The following is a 23,005-nucleotide window of genomic DNA, read 5'->3' on the forward strand; positions in this document are numbered from 1 at the left end:
ATACATGACTATAAAAAGCAATAAAGATAAGAAAAAAGGAGAGAAAAAAGCTAAAGATGAATGTTTTTTCTTTATTTAAATCTCAACGCAAACAAAGACATCAAAATCACCTAAATTGTTTAAAAATAAACTTAAATTGCAAATTGCCAGCTTGAAATGTCTGACAGTGAGGTCAAAGTCTTTTTACATGCCATTAATAACAACCTCAACTAATATGTATCACACTTTGCACAGTGAAGCCCTTCTAGATCCCCCAGGTACAAGATTTAAACACTAAAATAGATTTTCATCTTAAAAACTGCTTCCAGGACACCATGGACACCAAAATGGAGCCACAGAAGGGCGATTCCAGGAAATGTGAAGATGCTTCAACAGGACCTCCAGCAAGCAGAGTGATTAGAGAAGTGAGTATTTTGTGCTGAGTTCAGAATAATGGAGTCCCGTTCTCTCCAGGAGGGAGAGCTTGTGAAACTCTGCTTTCCATCTTGCTTTAATATTCAGAGAATGGTCTCTTTTCAATATCATTTAGATAATCTGGTTTTGGTAAGTAGCTTCTTTTACAGGCTTTTTGAAAAATGTCTAGGATCTCCTCTCCCATTGTAGTATCATTTTTTAAATATTTTGCAGACAAAGTCCCTGATTTGTAAATACCTAAAGTGATCTTGATTCTGCAGATTAAAGTTGTCGTTAAAGGTTAAAAACCCCATCAATCATAAAAGTCAGGCCGGAGGTAAACTTGGACGGCGTGCCTGTGTGTCGATGCTTACTTCCTGATTGCACACACTCTGCCGTCTCGAGCACTAGCGCGTGCACGTGTGTGTCGTTATCAGCTGTATCAGCAGCTCCACCCCCTTCCCCCTCAAACCGCCTCTCCTTCCACTCAGCTGTTATTGCAACATACACTTAATACGTTCAGGCTTTAACAGGCTGACGTTTCCTTATCAGTAAACTGTTACCATGGTAACTGACTCTGTGAAGCTAACCTGCTCGCTGGCAGGTTTTCTTCAACAGACTGAGTTTCTCCCAATCTGTCTCCTCCATTTTGCTGATCCTGAACCAGCTGCGGAAACTTGCAGAGTCCTTTCCTCGTCAACCATCGATATGGAAGCACAAGTGATTCTAGCAGCCTCGCGTCTGGAGAGGATGTTGATTACTTAGTAGAACTCTTCAGTTTTACCTCACCATCCATCACACATCTGAACAATATTCTCCGGCCTTCCATTTCTTTATTTCATATCGTAATCTCAGACCAGATTCTTTGCAGATCTCATTCCAAGTTTCCATCCTGTGAAGTAGCCTACTGTCATTATTTAAACAGTGTAACCATATTTTTACATTCATTCATATCGGAGGTCTTAAATGGTTTCCAGGCCAAGGGCCCCTTGGCTGATAGTGACACGGTGGAGGGCCCCCTATTACATATCATATTAATCATGTTCCTTATTAAGCCGGGCCAATAATAATGTGTAGTGCAGCCTATAGTGCCATGTATACAGGTACTTTGTAATGATGTATGTATGCAATGCTTAGCCATTAAAATAATAATTGTTAACAGAAATATATATTTACAGAACATATTGTAAATCTATATTGGCATTTCTACATCACAATTTCACATTTACACAACAATTAACATTTATATTTGCTTATTAGATGTTGTATTAATGTTAATGTGTATTTTTGAACATATTTTTAATTTTGTAAGAAAAAAAGGTTTGGGATCAAATAATGTTGGGGACCCCCTGCTGGAAATCCGTGGACCCCCTATGGGTCCAGGACCCCATGTTGAAGATCTCTGGCCTATATTCATGAATGTTATTGAATTGTGTTCATGAAGCTGTTCATGTTGTTCAGCAAAGGTTCACCGTGCATCAGTTTATGACCAGCTGGTCACATAACCTGACTGTGAGCCCCCCTCACTCCCTCTCTTTGATTCTGGTTGTAATGTATTGATAAAGCGCTGGATCACTATTGTAAAGTTCACCCTGTATGTTCCTCCTCAGCCACCGTACCTGTCAAAGTTGTTTTCTAGAGTATTTGAGCGCCAGATTAAAGCGGTGCAGGAGGCGGTGACAAAGGTGGAACCCCTCTGGGGGCCGAATGCAGCTAAAACAACACAAACAGATTTACAGGTTCAGAATAAAATGAGCCTCCAGAGCAATAAAATATGAGGTGTTCTGAATAAAGAAAGCAGCAGAGCTGAAAACATCCTGCTGCTTTATGAAGGACGAATGAAAGTCAAAGTCAGACTGAAACATGATGTCAGTGAACTGACTGAGACACAGTCAGTTACAGCAGCAGTTACACACAGACTGCAGTCAACAAGGAGACGACACACTGAAACACTCAAATATCATCCTGCACCGTTTCTCATCATCATTTTCCTGCTACGAGTTTGAGGGACGATGTTTGAATTCAGAAGTTAGAAGGAATCCAACAGGAATGGACAGCTCGGAGCTTCCCGCAGAGATCCACATCCACTGAATCTCTTTGGCTTTTGGACTGTTGGTCGGACAAAACAAGACATTTAAAGACTTCACCTCGGATTCTGACAGACTGGGCTGCACATTTTATACCGTTTACTGGTGTTTTATAGACTCAATGATTGATTACTAAAACATTCAATAGATCCATCAACAGTTAATATAAGCTGTAATCCAGTCTCCTCTGAAAGACTTGATGTTGAAACATTGATCAAAGTGATAAGACGACACTGACAGCATTAATCTCATAGGAACATCTCCTGGTTTCCTGGTTGTCATAGTAACAGTCATATAATATGTCCTCAGTAGGCAGATTCTTGTCCGATTAAAAGTTTTTTAGTTTCCCAGAAATGCAGTTCTGAGAAATGTTTCTAAGTAAAGAGTAAAGCTCCACCTCTTCCTGTACACAGATCTACATTGAGGACAGCACAGGTCTTTATCAGAGCAGAGACAGACAGGCGGGCAGACAGACGGTCTACCTGCACATCATGGACCCCCTGTTGGTGCTGGTTCTGTTCCTGTGGATCTCAGGTAGGACTCTGCTTTAAAGATGATGTGATATTATTTGTGTTGGATCTTTAAATGAGAACAAACTGCTCACATACATCAACACCGCCAGGCTCCACTCCACGGGGTTTTCATCCAATCAGAGGTTTTCATTCCATTTCAGTCATTTATTATTTCTTGTTTAGTATGTATTACATACATCAATCATGTTTTCCTTGCTTTTGATCACAGGGAAGTAGGGCTGTCGACAAATATTCTAAATTCCAATATGTATTCGAATAGTTGTTAAAAACAGAATTTCGAATGTGAAAATTATTTTGAATCATACGTTAAAAAAAAAAAAAAAAACAGTGGCAACTTCAATTAGTGTTAATAATATTTGTTTCAGCCACTGAATGAAGCCTGACATATTTAGGACAAGAATCACAACCTTAAATTGCTCTAAACTCTTGATTAGCATTTGTTTCTTGTTGTCGTTCATTTAAACCGATATGTGGAGGGAGGGAGGGGGAGAGAGAGAGAGAGCGTGAGAGGGAGAGAGGGAGGGTGTGAGAGTGAGGGAGGGAGGGAGAGAGAGAGAGAGAGAGGAAGAGAGAGAAAGAGAACGTGAGAGAGAGAGGAAGAGAGAGAGAGAGAGCGTGAGAGGGAGAGAGAGGGAGGGGGTGAGAGAGTGAGGGAGGGAGGGAGGGAGGGAGAGAGAGAGAGGAAGAGAATGTGAGAGAGAGAGAGAGAGGGCTGCTTGTCCATCAGTTTATTTCCTTATTTTTGTAGGTTATATGTTGTTGAATATGTTTAAACTTAAATAAATTACCAATACAAGTAGTTATGTCTCGTTGTATTAATTTGTCCTGTTATTGACGTGCCTAATGCACAACCAGAAATATGAATATGTTTGAATATATGTGTTTTTTTAAAGGGAATATTTGAACGTCATTTTAGAGTAATTTTGACAGCCCTACAGGGAAGTAAACTGCTCACATACATCAACACCGCCAGGCTCCACTCCACGGGATTTTCATCCAATCAGAGGTTTTCATTCTATTTCAGTCATTTATTATTTCTTGTTTGTTACATTTTACCATTTACATATCTATTTTTCAGAAAAATCCATATTTCAACAACTACTTTTCTATTTTCATCAGAAAAATGTTGTGAACTTCACACAGAAACAAACATTACTTAGTCATATATTATTTCAGTGCAAACATATCTCTTTGTATTTTCTTCTCTGCCCTTACATTCCAGAACATTTTTAAATTATATTTCTCAAACATGTTATCCTCTGTAAAGTTCTCTGCTGCTCTTAAACTGCAGTTTTTAGATTTCAGCTTTGTACTTCAGGAGCATCTTTGTGCATCTCTTCACATGAGAGATGTACTTCCGTGTATTCGGACGGTCGGATTGATGGCCATCTAGCTCCCTCTAGCGGCTGACAGACTGAATTACAGCTGAGGTTCAAATGACATGCTATTTTCCAACGACTGTGAAACCAATAATATATTCATTTTTATAAATGGACACAGATTGTTTACACATGTACATGGATAATTATATATAACTATAAAAATAAAACATTGGAGAGGAGGGGATAAGAATCAGGTTTTTCCCAACATTAGAACAAGTGAAATAGAGCAGGGGTGTGTGGGAAAATAATACATGAAAAGAGAAAACACCTTTGTAGGGAGATTGTCTATCAGCTTTTAAAATTACCGTTCAATTAGCTGAGAACACTTTCATATTTAATCCGTTACTTCCCTTAGATCCGTCTGTGTCTTTTCATGAAGGAAACCCATTTTGACCATATTTTTGTGAATTTATCCATTTGTATATGAAGTGAAAAGGTGATTTTCTTCCCATTCAGTATCTATCATTAATCATATCTGTCCATTCTTCTACTGTGGGAGGGTTGGGCTGCAGCCAGTGTCTACTTATGTTTTTCTAAGCTGCAGTTATCATTGTTGTAAATAAGTATTTGTGAAATGAATGTTTTGAAGTGGTTACATGTATTATTTCTACAATCACTGTATGTATATTCAGTAAGCATCTCTCTGTGCAGCGGTTGGTGTTGTTAGTCCGCCATATATTCAGACTTGTGACAAACGATGCAGCATGTGATCAGTGTTACTGTGTGTTAGTCCATCTGATTGATCATCCTCACTGTTTCCTGTTCACTCTGTGTCAGAGCTGCATTTAAATGCTGCTGCTTCACATTAAAACACCTCAACTACATAAACTTTTATTGTGGAGGGGTCACAGGAAACACAATAGTTGTGTCTAAATTCAGCGCCTCATCCTTCAGAGAACACAGCTGACGTAGAACGTGAAGGCCGAGATGGTCTGATATACAGAGGACTTCCTGTTTGAGTCACCAGCTGTTCCCGCCCTCACACTTTGCCACTCCCGTTGCTTAGCAACCAGCTGCTGTTGACCCTAAAGCACAAAGAAGACGTAACTAACTTATCTGATTAAAGTGGAGCCAGAGATCATAATTTGTATCCTTTTTATTTGATATTATGATGGTTCAGGCTGAGAGAGGAACATTGTCAGGTAAATTAAATAACATTAACATTGGTTAAGCTGTGCACTTTAAATTTAATCCCATCGGTCACTATAGTGACCATGAAAACATTTTCAGTTAACAGGTCCTAAAAACATTACTGAATATTGTATCGATCCATTTACAGAAAGTATTGAAGTAATAAAACCTCTCAATGACATATGTGCAGTGTTGCATGTTTAGTGTAAATGTCACATGACCAGAGCTGATTACTTCCTGGTTGCACCTGTAGAGGAGGATGGCTGCATGAAAGCTCCGACAAAAAAAGCTTAGTAAAGTATGTTAATATGAAGATAAGACTAATATTTCTGGTTCACATAATCTTTAAGATGTTTAGTATTGATATGTGTATTTACAATCACTCAACTCTGTTCACTGAAGTCACAGAATGAAGAAACATGTTGTGACCAGTGGGATAACACAATGTACAGTATCTAGATGTACATGTACTTGTTTGGAGTTCTTTATTAGGAATAAGCCCTTGGGATGTACCATCTCGTTTTCCAGGGGGTCCCGAACAACATGAATACAATGAAAACACAATTTAGACAAAACATTGAACAGAAACACACGGACACAAACAGAAACATGTCATTAATTAAATAAGAAAAAAAAAGATGGGAAGATACGACTCATAGAGAAGTATAACAGACGATCAAAGAAACTAGATGATTAATAAGTGACATTAGTGATCAGACATGATTGTGTTAAGGACATGAACAAGTCATCCTATCATGAGAAGACAGGGTTACAGAGTTGTTGTTCTACCTAACTTTCTCTTCTATCTTCTAGTTGAACTTACACACACTAACATGCTGCATATGTTGGACCGAGGGGCCCGCCCACACAAGGCATGCAATATTACAGCTAGCCCTCAACATGAGAAAGATGCTGTCCTCAGTGATGGTGATAGTGATGGGTCAGATATGGACTATGAGGGGGAGACACACACACACACACACACACACACACACACACACACACACACACACACACACACATAAATATATACATGTATATGTCAAAGTTTAGTATGATGCTTTCCTCTTCTTGAATGCAGAATACCTCTATCCTGAATAACCCCTATATTGTAAATGAATCATGTGACTGGTCTACAGATTAAATATTGCAAAGTTACAATGAATGCACTAAAGTAATATTGAACTAAAGTACAAGATAAAATGTTAGAACAAAGTTAGAACATGAAGGTTTCAATACATTTTCCAAAAGTCACAATGTTACAATAAAGGAGATGTTTTGAGTTTGCTTTCTGTATTCATATCGGTGATGTATGAGGACTTTTGATATGTAAAATAGTCACACTAGCAAATGATGAAGTATTTTAGTGGCGATGATGGAGATGCTGCCAGAAACAGAGTTTTACATTTTAGAAGTATTTTATAAGACTGTGAAGGAGAATTATGCTAACATAGACATTATCCCACCGGTCACCTTTGTGACCATAAAACACACTTTTCACCTAATTTTCCATGAAGATTTTCAAAAGTAATGATTGATTATTGAAAAGGGTTAGTAATGACATATGATTTGGATATTTCCATGTCTGGGAAAAATTTGGGATTAAATGGGTTAAGCTAACATTAAAGTCCCCCTCCACTCAAAAATGTGTTTTTCTTATTTTTCTGTCCTCTAAAATGTCTGACACTGACTTGTATCTGAGCAGATTTTGTCATTAGAGAGGTTTTTTCACATTCCTCTCCTGAGGGAGGAGATTTCTGTGCACCTCTGTGAAATTTGAAATTCAAACGAATCCTGGCAAGCGAGATTATGTACATCGCAAATACACCCAACCAATCACTGTCGTACCCCTAGGCGGGCCTACCGATCGGACACATCCATCCTCATGTCGGTTCATAGTACCCCAGCTGAATCTCGTCAATGTTTCCGCTAGCCATCTTGTTGTCGTTCGTCCACCGCAGCTGTGGTGGTCGGGGCGCGTGGTATTTGCATAACATGAATATTCAGTGTCTCAGAATTCCTCCATGAGGAGAGAGCAGTGGATATCTTTAGAGCCCAATTTCAGAGGTTTTTTTTTTTACTTTTTATTTGGGGAAACAATGTTAAACAAAATATTAGGCATTGCAGCCTAACCAATCTGGCGCCCTAGGCAAGATTTTAGGTGGCGCCCCCCCTTGCATTGGCAGTGTAGTGTATATACTCACAAGAAACCGAATAGCTTTGTCTTTGACCTTTTTTTTTACTTAAAGAAAGCAAATTCACAATCAGAATAGTTAACAAGATAAAAAATTATGAATAAATAAATGAATACAAAAAATAAAAAATGAATATATGAAATACAATCATTTTTACATACTTTCATAAATAGCCTTAAGTATAAGATCTAACTAAACACAAAATAAAACGTGTCAACAAGTTGCATAAAATAAATTAAAAATACAATATAAATCAGGCACTGCACAAAACAAGATATTAAAGGAACCAGTATGATTTTAACAACTATATTACAAAAAAGGGGGTCCTACAGAGTTCTCTAGTTGTGCTTTTTAATACTGCATTAACTAGAATGACTTACAAATTACTGTACACCACGCCCTCATCAACCTCACATCACCTGCTACAGCCTTACTCTCCTAGTCTTTCTTGCAGCAAAGTCATCTACAACATCATCATATGACAACTGATTTGAGACCACATGATGTATGCTTATGATGGAAAGTCCACTGAGACATTCTTGCATCATAGTAGATCTCAGGTAGGTTTTAATGAGTTTGAGCTTAGAGAAGCTTCTTTCAGCAGCAGCCACTGTAACAGGAAGAGTGGCAGAGATTCTCAGGGCAACCCACATGTTGGGGTAAATTTCTGCCAGCTTCTTCTCATGCAGGAGGGTCCAGCGTTCCATGTTTGTCCTGTTCTTTGATAGCAGTGGTGAGAAATTCTGCATTTCCATTGCAAGTTCTGTGCCATTAATGTCCGGCTGGCTGTCATGGGTCAGAGTAGTACTCAGGGTTTGGCACTGCTGTAGCAGCTCTTTTCTTTTTTGTAAGTTGTGGAAATTGAGGAGTACTCCAAACTTGTCATTCACCTCTCCAAGGTTCTGAAATCTCTCATCAAGTGAAGAGATGGCTGTATCCACTACCACATTATAAAATGTGGTTTCCATGTTTTTAAGTGCATCTTGTATGGGCTCATCTGGAGACTCATAACCAAAGTGCCTTTTGGTGGTTCTCAATTGCTTTTGTTTGAGTTCAGCCTCCACATTTATTTCTTCACACATCTCCTTGCCGTTGTCTGTGCATCAGAAAATCAAGTGTTTCTGTAGCTGGTGAGGGAATCTTTGGTTTTCTTCAGCAAGTCGACAGCCACATCTAGCTGCATGGAGGGCAACTGCATGAGTTTACTCGCATACTGGATCTTGCTGAGAATGTCATACCAGATGGCTGTACAAATGCAAAAACAATAGGATCCAATCTCCTCAGCCAAATACTGGGCTTCAACTCTCACCACAGGGTCTGTAGTTGTTTCCCTCACCTCCAGAAGAGCCTCTCTGACTTGCCCAGCCTGATATATGACTGCCTCAATGCTTTTTATCCTGCTTTCCCATCTGGTCTCAACCCATGATTTCAAAGTGGTTTTAACATGTTTCAGGAGGACACCCCACCTATGGGTGGAGGCTGAGAAGAGCTTGAATAACTTTGTTAAATGCCCAAAGTAGCCAAGGGCATCTGGTGAGCTTTTTGCAGCATCAGCTACTACCAGATTTAAAGTGTGGGCACCACATGGGACAAAAAAAGCTCTTGAGTTTAGCTGAAGCAACCTTGCCTGAACACCTTTATTTTTTCCCTTCATGTTGGCCCCATTGTCATAGGACTGTCCTCTGCAGTCTTCAAAAGGAATGTTAAGTAAGTAAGTAAGTAAGCTTTATTTGTACAGCGCCTTTCACAGACCAGGGTCACAAAGCACTTCACAGTTAAAACAAAAACAATAACAATACACAGTTAAGAAGTACATACAAATTTAAGTTTAAAAGGCCAAGACAACTAGGTGACAATCATAGCAGCCCCAAGACAATCATAGCAGCCCCAAGACAGCTAAGCAAAAGCATGAGCAAACAAATAGGTCTTTAGTTGCTTTTTGAAGGAGTCAACAGACTCCATTGAACGCAGAGAGAGCGGAAGATCGTTCCAGAGCCTGGGAGCAACAGCCTGGAAGGATCTGTCTCCTCTGGTCCGGAAACGAGTGCGTGGCAACATCAGCAGATTCTGATCCACAGACCTCAGAGCCCGAGTTGGGGTGTAAGGCTGGATCAGATCACTGATGTAAGGCGGAGCCTGGCCATGCAAAGCTCTGAACGTTAAAACCAAAATTTTAAAATTGATCCTGGACGAAACTGGCAGCCAATGAAGAGCTTTAAGAATAGGGGTTATATGAGTCCTCCTATTGGTGCGAGTCAGAACTCTCGCTGCAGAGTTTTGCACTAACTGCAGGCGAGACAACTCCTTTTTGTCTAGGCAAGAAAACAAACTATTACAATAGTCTAAACGCGAAGACACAAATGCATGAGTGATCAGCTCCAAGTCATTTTGTGACACCATTTTCCTGAGTTTCGAAATTTTCCTCAGTTGAAAAAAGCAATTTTTGGTCAGCTGTTTACAGTGCTGCACTAATGACATGTCTTTGTCAAACACAACACCCAGGTTTCTTAGGCTCGGTTTGACAGACTGGCCCAAGTCACCCAGGTACTGGTTAATCCCTGGAATGGAATCATCAGGGGCAATAACCAGTGTTTCTGTTTTGTCCACATTAAGCTGCAGGGTGTTATCACTCAGCCAATGTTTTATCTCCACCAAGCACTGAACTAAGGAACTTAGCCTCTGGAGCTCAGTTGGCTTGAAGGAACTGTAAAGCTGGATATCATCAGCAAACATGTGGTAAGAAACATCAGGAAATCCCTGGATGATTTTTCCCAAGGGGATCAAATACAGCAAAAATAATACAGGACCCAAAACGGAGCCTTGGGGGACTCCACACAACAGATCTGCTGACTCAGACCTTATTTGGTTAACAGTGACACTAAAGCTACGCCCAGAGAGGTATGACGAGAACCAGTGTAAAACTGACCCTGACAGTCCTACTTTATCCCTCAGTCTTCTCAGCAGGATCTGGTGGTCAACTGTGTCAAAGGCTGAGGACAGATCTAAGAGAACTAGAACAGTGCACTTTCCCGAATCAGCAGACATCATAATGTCACTGGACACTTTCAGTAAGGCCGTCTCCGTAGAGTGATGTTTGCGGAAACCAGACTGAAAGGTCTCATGGATGTTACCCTGATCCAGGAATAATGACAGCTGTTCAGAGACCACCTTCTCTAGGATCTTGGACAAGAGTGGCAGCTTTGAAATAGGCCTGAAGTTACTGAGGACAGTCGGGTCTAAGCCTGTTTTTTTAAGTAAAGGCTCCACTATGGCATGCTTAAATGTACTGGGAAACACACCTGTAGTCAGAGAGAGGTTTACCATTTTGGTGACCCAGGGGCCAATTACATCAAACACTTTCACAAAGAGCCTACATGGAAGGACGTCAGATGAGCAAGAGGAGGGTTTCATCTTGGTCACCAGTGCAGAGATATCAGCAAGAGTCACAGACTTAAATGAAGACCACAAGCTGGAGACAGGCTCAATGACAGCAGGGGTTCCACACAAAAGGGGAGGGATTTTCTCCTTGATCATCTTAATTTTGTCAGTGAAAAATCTCAACAATGCATTGCTGTCAGCTTCACAAAAAACAGGGGTAACTGGTGCAGCAGGACATACAAGAGAATTGATAGTGTCAAATAACACTTTGGGGTTTTTCTTATTTACTGTTACCAGTTGGCGAATGTAGTCCGATCTGGCATTTTCCACCATCTCATTGTATGAGGACACAAGATCCCTGAGATAAAGTCTGTGCACCTCAAGGTTAGTGGCTTTCCACAGACGCTCAGTCTTTCGACATAGTCTCTTTAGACTCAAGGTATCTTCATTTGTCCAAGGGCACACTTTTTTCTGTATTGACAAGTTTGATTTAACAGGTGCCACCTGGTCCAGAATTTTAACACACTGCTTGGTAAAACAGTGCATAAAATTGTCCACATCGAGGCAATCCATGAATAAAAGAGGGTCAAACATAGCAGAAAAACTGTCTGCAGTATAAGCAGAGATAACACGCCTCTGAGACCTAACTTCTAAGGGCTTAGGCTCAGGGCTGAAGTGCAGATCAAACAAAACAAAACAATGATCACTCAGATGGACGTCCTGTACAGACACATTTGAAATGTCCAGGCCAAGAGTAAAAACCACACAGCTGTGGAACTCCCTGCCTGAGGAGCTAAGGTCAGCAAATTCACTGCCCTCTTTTAAGTCAGGTCTTAAAACCTACTTTTACAGGAAGGCTTTTTTAGAGTAGCTCTGGTGTTTGCCCCCTTATTGTTTTAATTGTTTTATTTTTTATGTTTTACACCATCTATTGTATTTGCTCTATTGTCAGTATGATTGTTGTTTTATGCCTTTAACTTGACTGTTTTATCTCACTCTGCAAAGCAGATCAGGTTTTTGTGGTTTTATGCTTTTTTTTTTAAATTGTTGGTGATGACGATGTTATTTTTACTTGATCTGTAAAGCACTTTGTAACTGTGTTTTGAAAGGTGCTATACAAATAAAGTTTATTATTATTATTATTAAATCTAAAATGTGGCCTTTCTGGTGTGTAGGCTCAGAAACATGTTGCTCAAAATTAAAAGCTTCAGTCAATGTTAAGAGTTCCTTTGCGGAGCAAGATGAGCTGTCATCAACATGAAGGTTAAAGTCTCCAAGGATTAGAACAGATTCCAACTTTATTATGGAGGATAAAAAGTCACTAAAATCCTTCAAGAACACAGCAGCAGGACCAGGAGGACGGTAGATTGACACACAGAATGGATTTGAAGAACCCACCCTGACCATCTGAGACTCAAATGAAGTGAATTCTTGGGTCTGAGTCACTTTGCATTTGCAACTGTCCTTGTATATAACAGCCAGACCCCCCCCACGACGACAGGGGCGGGGCTTCCCGACGGCAGAGCAACCAGCTGGACAGAGTTCATTTAGATGAATAAACTCTTCCTCTCTCTGCCATGTCTCCGAAAGACACATTAAATCCAGCTTTTCTCTTGTGAAAAGATCGTTCAGAGAGAAGGATTTATTTGCAATAGACCAGGCATTTAACAGGCCGATATGCAACGTTGATGACGTCACGGAGGCAGTGTCCGCGGAGCGCAGCGGGATTGGTCGCAGGCATCGGTCACGTGGGCTCCAGCTGGACCGTGCCGGAACCGGTGTAAATACGAAAGAGCGTGGAGGCCATGAAAGCCGCTGACCACTACCCCAGCGCTGTGTAGGCTCCAAGACTGTCATAGTGGTCCAAGCAGATGGCAGCGTGGATGTGCTGTCACACACATTGAGGAGAGGGATCCGGCACAGACACCTTGCGCGTTCTCCGTGGCCGAAGATGGCAGAGCCCAGGCGTGCTGCAGCGTGTCTTCGCTTGACCTGGACTCCGGAACGCGAGCCTCTTTTCCTCGATTTCCTGTGGACTTTGCCCGGCGCCCGACAAAGCAGCAGGTACTCAGGTGAGTCGGGGTCGATGATGAAAGGAGGAGGGAACGCTTGTTTGTACCTGCCCCGTGTACCAAACAGGCCCTCCATCGACTCTTTGATACGAACCAGAGAGTCCCGATCATAGATCCGTAAAGCTGAGACACATCCATTTGAAATACGGGCTGATATGATCACATATGTTGTACAGATGACCATTAAAAAGCTATACAGCAGGAGACGAGCCGTGGCACTGCCAGTCACAGGCGCCATCTTGTTATTTTGTCGAATGAATGAATGCTCCTCTAACCGTTGAGGATGAGAGTTGACAAATGATCTCCTGTTGATTCCTCTGCAACAAGAAAGCCCAGGAAAGGCTCTTTACCTTGTGGTATGTCTTCTTGTGACACTATACTGACTATGACAGAGAGCTGTTCCTTATGACTCAGATCAGCTGTGCAATCTAAAATGATGGAGAAATACTTTGATGTTTTGATCTCTTCCACAATGTGTTTTATTATTCTTGGACTGATGGAGTCAATCAGTTCATTTTGGATTGTTTTTCCCAGATAATGTACGTGACTGCCAGCTCTTTCTATTCTACTGACATGCTGCTTCATCACTGGATCAAATTTGGCCATAAGCTCCACCTCTTTAAGAACATTTCCATTGTCTGGTTTATTTAATGTGTCTGTGGACCCCCTGAAAGCCATGTTTCTTTCAGCTAAGGACTGAATTATTGCAACCAAACGATGTAGAACTTCACGCCACCTTTTTCTCTCAGCCTCAGCAAGTGCCATCTCTTGTTTATCTATTGTGAGTCCTTTCGCAAAACGGGCCTCCAAGTCCTTCCATGTTGCCATGTGAGCATTATGCTCCTGGCTATCCTCATGGACCTTGAGCAAGTGGCCTGCATTTGTCCAGTCCTTCAGACCTTCCCTAATCAGTTTGTAATCTCTCTTGGAAAACATTTTGCAGCAGAAGCAGTGCAAGCTATCCTCTTTTCGAGTACATAAGTCAGGTTCTTCTCACCTTTTCCCCATTGATTAAGAGTCTGTTAAAATAATCATGCTGACACCTTAGTCCATCTTTCTGTTTCGGGAATGTGAAGCCACTATCAATTACAAATGGACCTCTGTGAACTAACTCTGTTCGTACCTTTTCAGTTAAAGCAGAAGGCCAGTCAGCAGGGTCTATTGGTGCAGCAGGAGGACCGCTTGATGCTGCTGCATCACTGCTGGGTTGTGCCAGGTTACTATCTGTAACAGAGAAACGTTACCTCTGTCTTTTTCTCGTTTCTCCTCCTCTTCTTTTCTTTTTCTCGTAACAACAACAACAACAACAACGGTGGCCTACGTGCTCGTAGCAGATATTCTGCTCGTCTGTACGACGGCATATCAGGGCCACTGTATGGAAGAAAAAAAAACGAGCCGAGAGAGGGGGGCAATATTCCGGGAAAAAAGTTGCAGATATCTTACTTTATTACTTTATTATTTATAACAAACAACCACTAGCTAACTTCCCATAAATGTAGGCATTTATTTGTCTAATTAATCCATCCCAAGGTATGAACAGAGTTAGTTCACAGAGGTCCATTTGTAATTGATAGTGGCTTCAGGATTTTCAAAGAGCAGTGGTCACATCGACCAGATATTCGCTCTCTTCAACATCATTTGAAAACATATGGAGCTAGAACAGTCTCATAATTCACAAATGCACACAGAAATTCACAAATGCACACAGAAATTCACAAATGCACAAAAAAGATTTACAAATGTATTTGGGGATACATGTGACTCAAAACACAAATACATTTTCAATGCACACACAAATATGTTTCATTTCATATGTAAGTAAAAAATATTCACATATAAAAAACAAGATTCATAAACACATTTCCAATGCACACACAAATCTAAAAAAAAATCACAAATACATGAATGTTAAAGTATTTGCAATCTTCATCAAATACGCATTTGGGGCTTGTTACATTCATATATGAACTGTTGGACCTGTATTTACAAAGTGCTTTTAATTTGTAAACCTCCCTGCATTTGTGTGTGAAACTTTTGAGACTCCCCTGACGTGACTCTGATCCACAAATGCGTTTTTTCTAAGAGGAGGTTGTCTGTAGCCAATCAGATGTCTCCCTCCTTTACAGCCAATCACGTGAGTGCGTTGCGTTGGAGGGATATGGGTGCTAGAGCCAGAATCGACCTTATTTCTGGAGATAATTTCCCTTCTTCCTGTGCTCCCTGTCTTTATGCTGTATATGCTGTATGTACAGTTATATAAATATCTATTTTTCTTTTATAAAGAAGCATTTTATGGAAGTAATTTATTCCCTCATTCTGGGGAAGATGAACCGGTGCGGGCGGAGTTGTGTTTTAGACTTTTGGGGGAGACACTCACGTGATTGGCTGTAAAGGAGGGAGACATCTGATTGGCTACAGACAACCTCCTCTTAGAAAAACGCATTTGTGGATCAGAGTCACGTCAGGGGAGTCGCAAAAGTTTCACACACAAATGCAGGGAGGTTTACAAATTAAAAGCACTTTGTAAATACAGGTCCAACAGTTCATATATGAATGTAACAAGCCCCAAATGCGTATTTGATGAAGATTGCAAATACTTTAACATTCATGTATTTGTGATTTTTTTTTTAGATTTGTGTGTGCATTGGAAATATGTTTATGAATCTTGTTTTTTATATGTGAATATTTTTTACTTACATATGAAATGAAACATATTTGTGTGTGCATTGAAAATGTATTTGTGTTTTGAGTCACATGTATATACAAATCCCCAAATACATTTGTAAATCTTTTTTGTGCATTTGTGAATTTCTGTGTGCATTTGTGAATTATGAGACTGTTCTAGCTCCATAAAAACATGTTTGTTGATTTTATTTCATTGAATGAAAACAATATATATGTTTGTGTTTCTCCAGGACTCCAGGTTGAAGGAAATCACAACTCAACAGGTAAATAGAGAAATGAACAAGAGAGAAAGAAAGCAGAATCTTCACTTCTTTCACTGACGACTCTCTTCTTTCTGTTCAGAGCCTGATGATGTCAGGTTGGTGGGAGGAGCCAGTCGCTGTGCTGGAACACTGGAGGTGAGACATCAGGGAGACTGGAGACCAGTGGATGGCTATTGGTATGACTGGACCCTGAAGGAAGCAGCTGTTGCCTGTAGAGAGCTGGACTGTGGCTCTGCTGTTTCTGTAGGACGGAGAGAGGAGTCCTCAGACAGACCTGTGTGGTGGATCAGGTCTGACTGTGTTCATTCTGGATCCACTCTGAGGGAGTGTACAACATCATTCTCCTCTTCCTCCATCCTGGATCTCACCTGCTCAGGTAAGCCCCTCAGTGACATCATCTATGACATCATCTATGACAGCAGTGTTCCCAGTATGTTCCTTCCTCTGTCCCAGTGACAGTCAGTGGTTTCCACTGGACTGAACTGTAAAGTTCTCCAGGACAATGACGTCCTAGAATGTAGAGAAGTGGGCTGGTTTCTGGAAGCTTCAGACCCTCCATAGACTGCTGAGCTTCACCTGGCAGGACACACCTGTCTGTCTGTCTGTCTGTCTGTCTGTCAGACCTGTGACATCACTTCCTGTTTTGAGGGTCCATCTTGTTGAACGGAGGGTAAATGTGACCTTTCATCTCTCGTCCTTCATTTCCATCTAAAGTCTTACCAAACTCCTTTCAGTAGAGAACTACAAACAGGAAGTAGGACCATATAACAGCTGTGCTCAGGTCATTTCACTGGCTTCCAGTCCATTTTAGAATTGATTTGTTCATGTTAATGGGGGTTTTTCATGTCATGTCCTCATCCAAGGCTCTCCTCAGAGGGATGACAGTGGCAGACATGTTTGCAGCAGCATCCTGGGATTCTCCGTGCCCTTTCATCTGTTTCTATCTGCCAGTTGGATCTGAATCCTCCCTGACTCATTCAGTGTTTCCCCCAGAAAATTTGTTAGTAAAGGTGGTGTCTGTCCAGGGGGAGGGGGCGTCCCCGCCTCATCGCTGCTACCACAGCCTGGGGGGGCAATAAACTACAGACTCTGATTACTACATTGAACACATATTAATTAAAAAATAACCAAATAACAATATATGTTTTATATATATATATACACACACTATAATAGGGGATTTTAGCCCATAAATTAAAAATAGCTAAAAAAAAACTTACCTTGAATTTTTACACGTTAGAAAGTTGCACACAATTGTTTGGATTATGCTAGAAGTTATTTGAAGCTTCTAGCTGCTTTTGTCTATGAAATATGGACATTCTTTTGGGTAGTGTCTATGGGCATTATTTTTTTTGACCAGGAATGGTCCTTTCCTCTCCCTGCCCTAAATATGTGTCTATATTGTGTATTTCTTCTGTGCCATTTATGTTTTTAACTTTCTCTTTCACTACAATAACTCTTTGACGGTCATTTGCTCTGCTGTGAACTCCTCCGTGTCTCCCGTTTGGGCAAACACAACAACTCACGGCCAAGCGTAAATCAGGCATTCCGATTGGCTGTAAAAGCCGCTACGGGAGCCAATACGAGTGTCCGATGCATAAACGTAACTCTATACGTCACTAGCAAGATGGCGGCCGAGAAGTTGATCGATATACATAAATAAAAACGGGGAAATGCGCCACGGAGACGAGGAGAAATCTAGTCACATATTTTACTACTTTACGCATTTGTTTTGTTGTCGGAAATAAATCGCTCACATGGACAAGCAGGATACCGTTGTTTAGCCCCGTTTCTCTAGTTTAAGAGGAAAAAAAGCATGTTTCTAGTGCAAACCATTACGGATTTAACGGATTTTATGAATTTACTCTAAAGACAACATGATCTTTTGTAGCGTATACGCTACAATGGGTTTCAGAGGGTTAACCACTTTATTTTATTTGTATTATTATTATTTTAATACGTTCTGCAGAGAAGGGAGACTAGTGTTGGACACGGTTTGGAATGAAAGGAAGAAAACATGACAGAGTTACACGGCGAATATTGCTAGTATATACTTTTTTTTTTCTTTTCTTTTTTTAAGACATTAGTTTCGGCGGCAGCCCATTGTTGCCGCCTTAACAGGAAAGCGCTGCAGGAAACCCTGGTGTTAAATGAGCTCGATGGCAGATGAAGCGTTGACCATCTGGTGCTTTTATGCACACATCAAACTGTGCAGCTCTAATGTGATCATCACAGGTTAGCGGCTGCATGAGGACCATGAGGGAGAACATGGACGTCCCCACTATTCTGCAACAGCAGTGCTGTGTGAAGAGAGTGCAACACATTTCTTTGTCACACGGCTGATATGGTGTTAACGTGGCACAGTTGGTGTCTCCCTGCCTTATTACGTGGAGCATCCACAGTTAGTGAAGTGTTGTGTTGTCTGCTTGTGGACCTCGGTGTCACAGTGGGACAGAGACCACATCAGCTTCACCCTTAAGCCACGAGTACACGGGAATGTGATGGAACATGGCTGCAGGCTGTGGTGTTGTAACCATGTGTTCTGGTGTTCATGATGAACTGATGGTGGAATTGTTTTGAGTCCAGTTTGAATCACTGAATAGTTTCATGACATCTTTTTCTCTGGTGTCTGGTGTCTTTTCTCTCTCTCTATTTGATCTTCTATCATCTCTCCAGACTCTGTCAGGCTGCTGAATGGGACTAGTCTGTGCTCAGGCAGACTGGAGGTGAAGTCCAACCAGTCCAACCAGTGGTGGTCCTCAGTGTGTGAAGCTGACTTTGACCAGCAGGATGCAGAGGTGGTCTGTAGGGAGCTTGGCTGTGGGGCTCCTTCAGTCCTCCAGGGGGCGTTCTATGGAGACGTGGGGGCTCCAACGTGGACCAAAGAGTTCCAGTGTGGAGGCCATGAGTCTGCTCTCCTGGACTGTAGAAGCTCAGGCTCAGATAGAAACACCTGCTCACCTGGCAAAGCTGTTGGACTCACCTGCTCAGGTAGAAGAGGAGCTGCAGCTTTGATCTGGTTCATTTCTGTTCTCATCAAACTCACTTTGCTCTTTGACTGACGACTCTCTTCTTTCTGTTCAGAGCCTGATGATGTCAGGTTGGTGGGAGGAGCCAGTCGCTGTGCTGGAACACTGGAGGTGAGACAGGGAGACTGGAGACCAGTGTTTGACTATGGCTGGACCCTGAAGGAAGCAGCTGTTGTCTGTAGAGAGCTGGACTGTGGCTCTGCTGTTCCTGTAGGACGGAGAGAGTCCTCAGTCAGACCTGTGTGGTGGATCAGGTCTGACTGTGTTCATTCTGGATCCACTCTGAGGGAGTGTGCAGGATCAGTCTCCTCTTCCTCCATCCTGAATCTCACCTGCTCAGGTAAGCCCCTCAGTGACATCATCTATGACATCATCTATGACAGCAGTGTTCCCAGTATGTTCCTTCCTCTGTCCCAGTGACAGTCAGTGGTTTCCACTGGACTGAACTGTAAAGTTCTCCAGGACAATGACGTCCTAGAATGTAGAGAAGTGGGCTGGTTTCTGGAAGCTTCAGACCCTCCATAGACTGCTGAGCTTCACCTGGCAGGACACACCTGTCTGTCTGTCTGTCTGTCTGTCTGTCTGTCTGTCTGTCTGTCTGTCTGTCTGTCTGTCTGTCTGTCAGACCTGTGACATCACTTCCTGTTTTGAGGGTCCATCTTGTTGAACGGAGGGTAAATGTGACCTTTCATCTCTCGTCCCTCCTCTCCATCTAAAGTCTTACCAAACTCCTTTCAGTAGAGAACTACAAACAGGAAGTAGGACCATATAACAGCTGTGCTCAGGTCATTTCACTGGCTTCCAGTCCATTTTAGAATTGATTTGTTCATGTTAATGGTGTTTTTAAGACCCTACATGGTGTGGGACCCCAATATCTCTCTGACAGGCTTGTGAGGTACCAAGCAGCCAGACCTCTCTGGTGGTCTAGAACAGACCGTCTGGTTATTCCCCGGCTCTCCAGGAAAACTGGTGAAAGTGCCTTTAGCTTTTCATCATGGTGGGTGAGCCCCGATGCTGTTGTCCTTTAAAACTAAACTGGAAACATTCCTTTCTAGCGGCACCGTCCAGGAGTCTGATTGAAGGTCTGGACTTACTTTTATTGTGTTCTTTCTTTTTATTGGTTTTTAACTACTTGTCACCTGTTGCTTTTACTATTCTTTATTTATCCTTTAGCTTTTTATTGACTTGTCTTATAGATTCTAACTAGTTGGTTGCTTCTTTTTATTTATTTTATTCCTACTTTATAAAGGATTTGATTCACATGCATCATTTATGTGTCTGTTTTAATTTGTAATTACTGATGTCAAAGGTTTTATCCGCTGTGTTTGTGGCTGTGACTTCCATGGTTGCTAATGCATCGTGTTGCTCATTGTGCTTCCACCACGAAGGAAATGTTCCACATACATGAAGTTTATTTTGCTTGGCATGTTGAACAGAAGGAGACAGCAGCTGTTTGCTCGTTACAGAGGTCACTCACAAGGCGTGGCTCTGTCAAAACAGCATTTGTCTCTCTGGCTGTGAAGCCCTGAAGGTCCAGCTGCGTCTCCCTCAACCTGCCCTAAAGCATCTGTACTGGGTCTCTGAGTTTCCTATAAATAAAATAACCCATGCTGGAATAAATATGATGATCGGTTGAGCATCCTACAACAAAAGAGCAATGCTGATGACTCCAAATGAATTGACAATTTGACATAGCCTAATTATAACCTCACCTGAAGCCCTGATGGTGTTTCCTCAGCCTGCTCTATATATCGGTAGTGGTTTGATGCTGTGTTTCCTGCATACAAAATGGTTCATTCATTTTGTAGCCTGTCCTATGGCTAGAAAGTTTAACCCTCCTACCATATTGTACACAATAGTTATTTGGATATTATTAATCAAAAAATGATTCATTATGTAACTCCCGTTCAGTCAATCATGACACAAGGTGTTCCTCTCACAGGCATTTATTCTCTTCAGTCGAGGAATTGTCAAGAAAAGTTCACAGGTCGACGAATGTCGTAAGAACTAAATAAAATAAACATAAACAAACAATTAAATTCACGTAACACAGAGCGAGTTACGAAGCACAATATAAACAATGATAATACATAAACATACCTCATTGGCCTTCTTAACTAAACGGAGTTAAGGACACTTTATTCTTCTTCTTTCATCTGCTTCTTTCATACCGGACTTATTGACCGCTGCTAGCCTCAAGCATGGTGAAGGTAAAGTGCGTCAACACAAAACGACGTGAGAGCACTGACACCGGCGGACATTGGTTCCGCTACAATAAACAGTTCCTTTTACACAATTACATCCATGTAAAATAACAAAAATATGTTCCCTTATTTAAACTTAAATTATTCACATTTTATTCATATTTAACTACCAATCATTTATTAATTGTTTAAATGAACTTAAATAGTATAACTGACTTTGATGGCAGCTACACTCCCACCAAATCACTGGTGATTTCTCTAATGAACTTAAGATAAAGATTCAAATAATAATTCAGATAATGTTTATGATATTTGGTGTGAGGAAAGGCAGTGAGACAATAAGGCTGCATTACTCAGCTTCCAGCAGGGTGACTGTCTTGTGGATTGGTCTAACGAGGTAAACTGGCTTGTTGAGTCGCTTTCCTTGGTCATCCAAAGTTGAGTCACTGATAAGCAACTGCAGCTTCCTCACACATCCATCTTCACCAGGGTACACTTCAGTGACCTTGGCCAGTTTCCACTCATTTCGTGGTGCAAGGTCATCTTGTATTATCACTACATCGTTGACTCTTGCATTCCGACGTGTCTTGTTCCATTTTTGTCTCTGTTGCAGGTTTAACAGGTACTCTTTTTTCCATCTCGACCAGAACTCATTGGCCAAATGTTGCACTCTCCGCCATCTTTTGCGAAGATAAAGGTCTTCTTTCACAAACTCTCCAGGTGGTGGCAGGATTATGGAAGACTTCATCGTCAGGATGTGATTGGGCGTGAGAGGCTGCGGCCCAGTTGGATCATTGAGTAAATGTGCTGTTAAAGGTCGGCTATTTATAATCGCCATGACTTCATATAGATAAGTTCTCAAAGACGAACTGTCAAGTCTTTGGGAGGACTGATCCAAAATGGATGTCAACACACTTCGTATTGTCCTGATTTGCCTTTCCCAGGCTCCCCCCATATGGCTGGCGGATGGAGGATTCATGACAAACTCGCAGCCCAGTTGCTTGAAGCACTCTTGCTTCATCTCCTTCACAGCTTCCAGGAACTCACGTTTCGCACCAATAAAATTGGTTCCTTGGTCGGATCGAAGTTGTCGCACATTTCCACGTACAGCGATGAAGGTCCGAAGTGCATTAATAAAGGCGTCTGTTGTCATGTCATCAAGTAGTTCAATGTGCACAGCACGAGAACACATACAAGTGAACAGCAAACCGTAGCGCTTCAGCTCTCTCCGACCCTCCTTGACATAGAATGGACCAAAACAGTCCATCCCACAATAAGTAAAGGGTGGAGTTGTTTCCATGCGTTCACGAGGTAAATCTGACATTTTCTGTTCTTCTGTAGAACGTCTGAATTTTCTACAGTTCACACATTTGTAAATGTAGGACGACACAGCATGATTACATCCAATTATCCAGATGCCGTTTGACCGTAGTGCATTCATTGTTATGCCACGCCCTTGGTGGTGCACTTGCTGATGATAATGCTTGATCAGTAAGGTCGATATGTGGCTAGACTTCGGCACGACTGCTGGATGCTTGATGTGAGGATGTAAAGCTGCATGTTCAAGTCGACCTCCCACTCTGAGGATGCCCCGTTCATCCAAGAAAGGATTCAATTGGTGCAGCTTGCTGGTCTTATAGCTGTGATCTCCTT

At 41.6% G+C, this 23,005-nt stretch overlaps 1 protein-coding gene across 1 annotated transcript; it reads left to right on the forward strand.

Moving 5' to 3' along the window:
• Positions 1-314: 314 nt before the first annotated feature.
• Positions 315-22,113, forward strand: LOC311010078 (CD5 antigen-like; the record flags this gene model as incomplete). Its single annotated transcript, XM_084004559.1, has 8 exons — positions 315-404; positions 2,894-3,014; positions 16,087-16,119; positions 16,199-16,495; positions 18,796-19,110; positions 19,204-19,488; positions 21,966-21,974; positions 22,073-22,113. 8 exons carry the CDS (start codon positions 315-317, stop codon positions 22,111-22,113), a joined length of 1,191 nt encoding a protein of 396 aa, XP_083860685.1.
• Between the last annotated feature and the right edge of the window lie 892 nt (positions 22,114-23,005).

This window comes from Eutrigla gurnardus (assembly GCF_963514095.1).
Source record: "Eutrigla gurnardus genome assembly, chromosome: 24".
Lineage (NCBI taxonomy): Eukaryota > Metazoa > Chordata > Actinopteri > Perciformes > Triglidae > Eutrigla > Eutrigla gurnardus.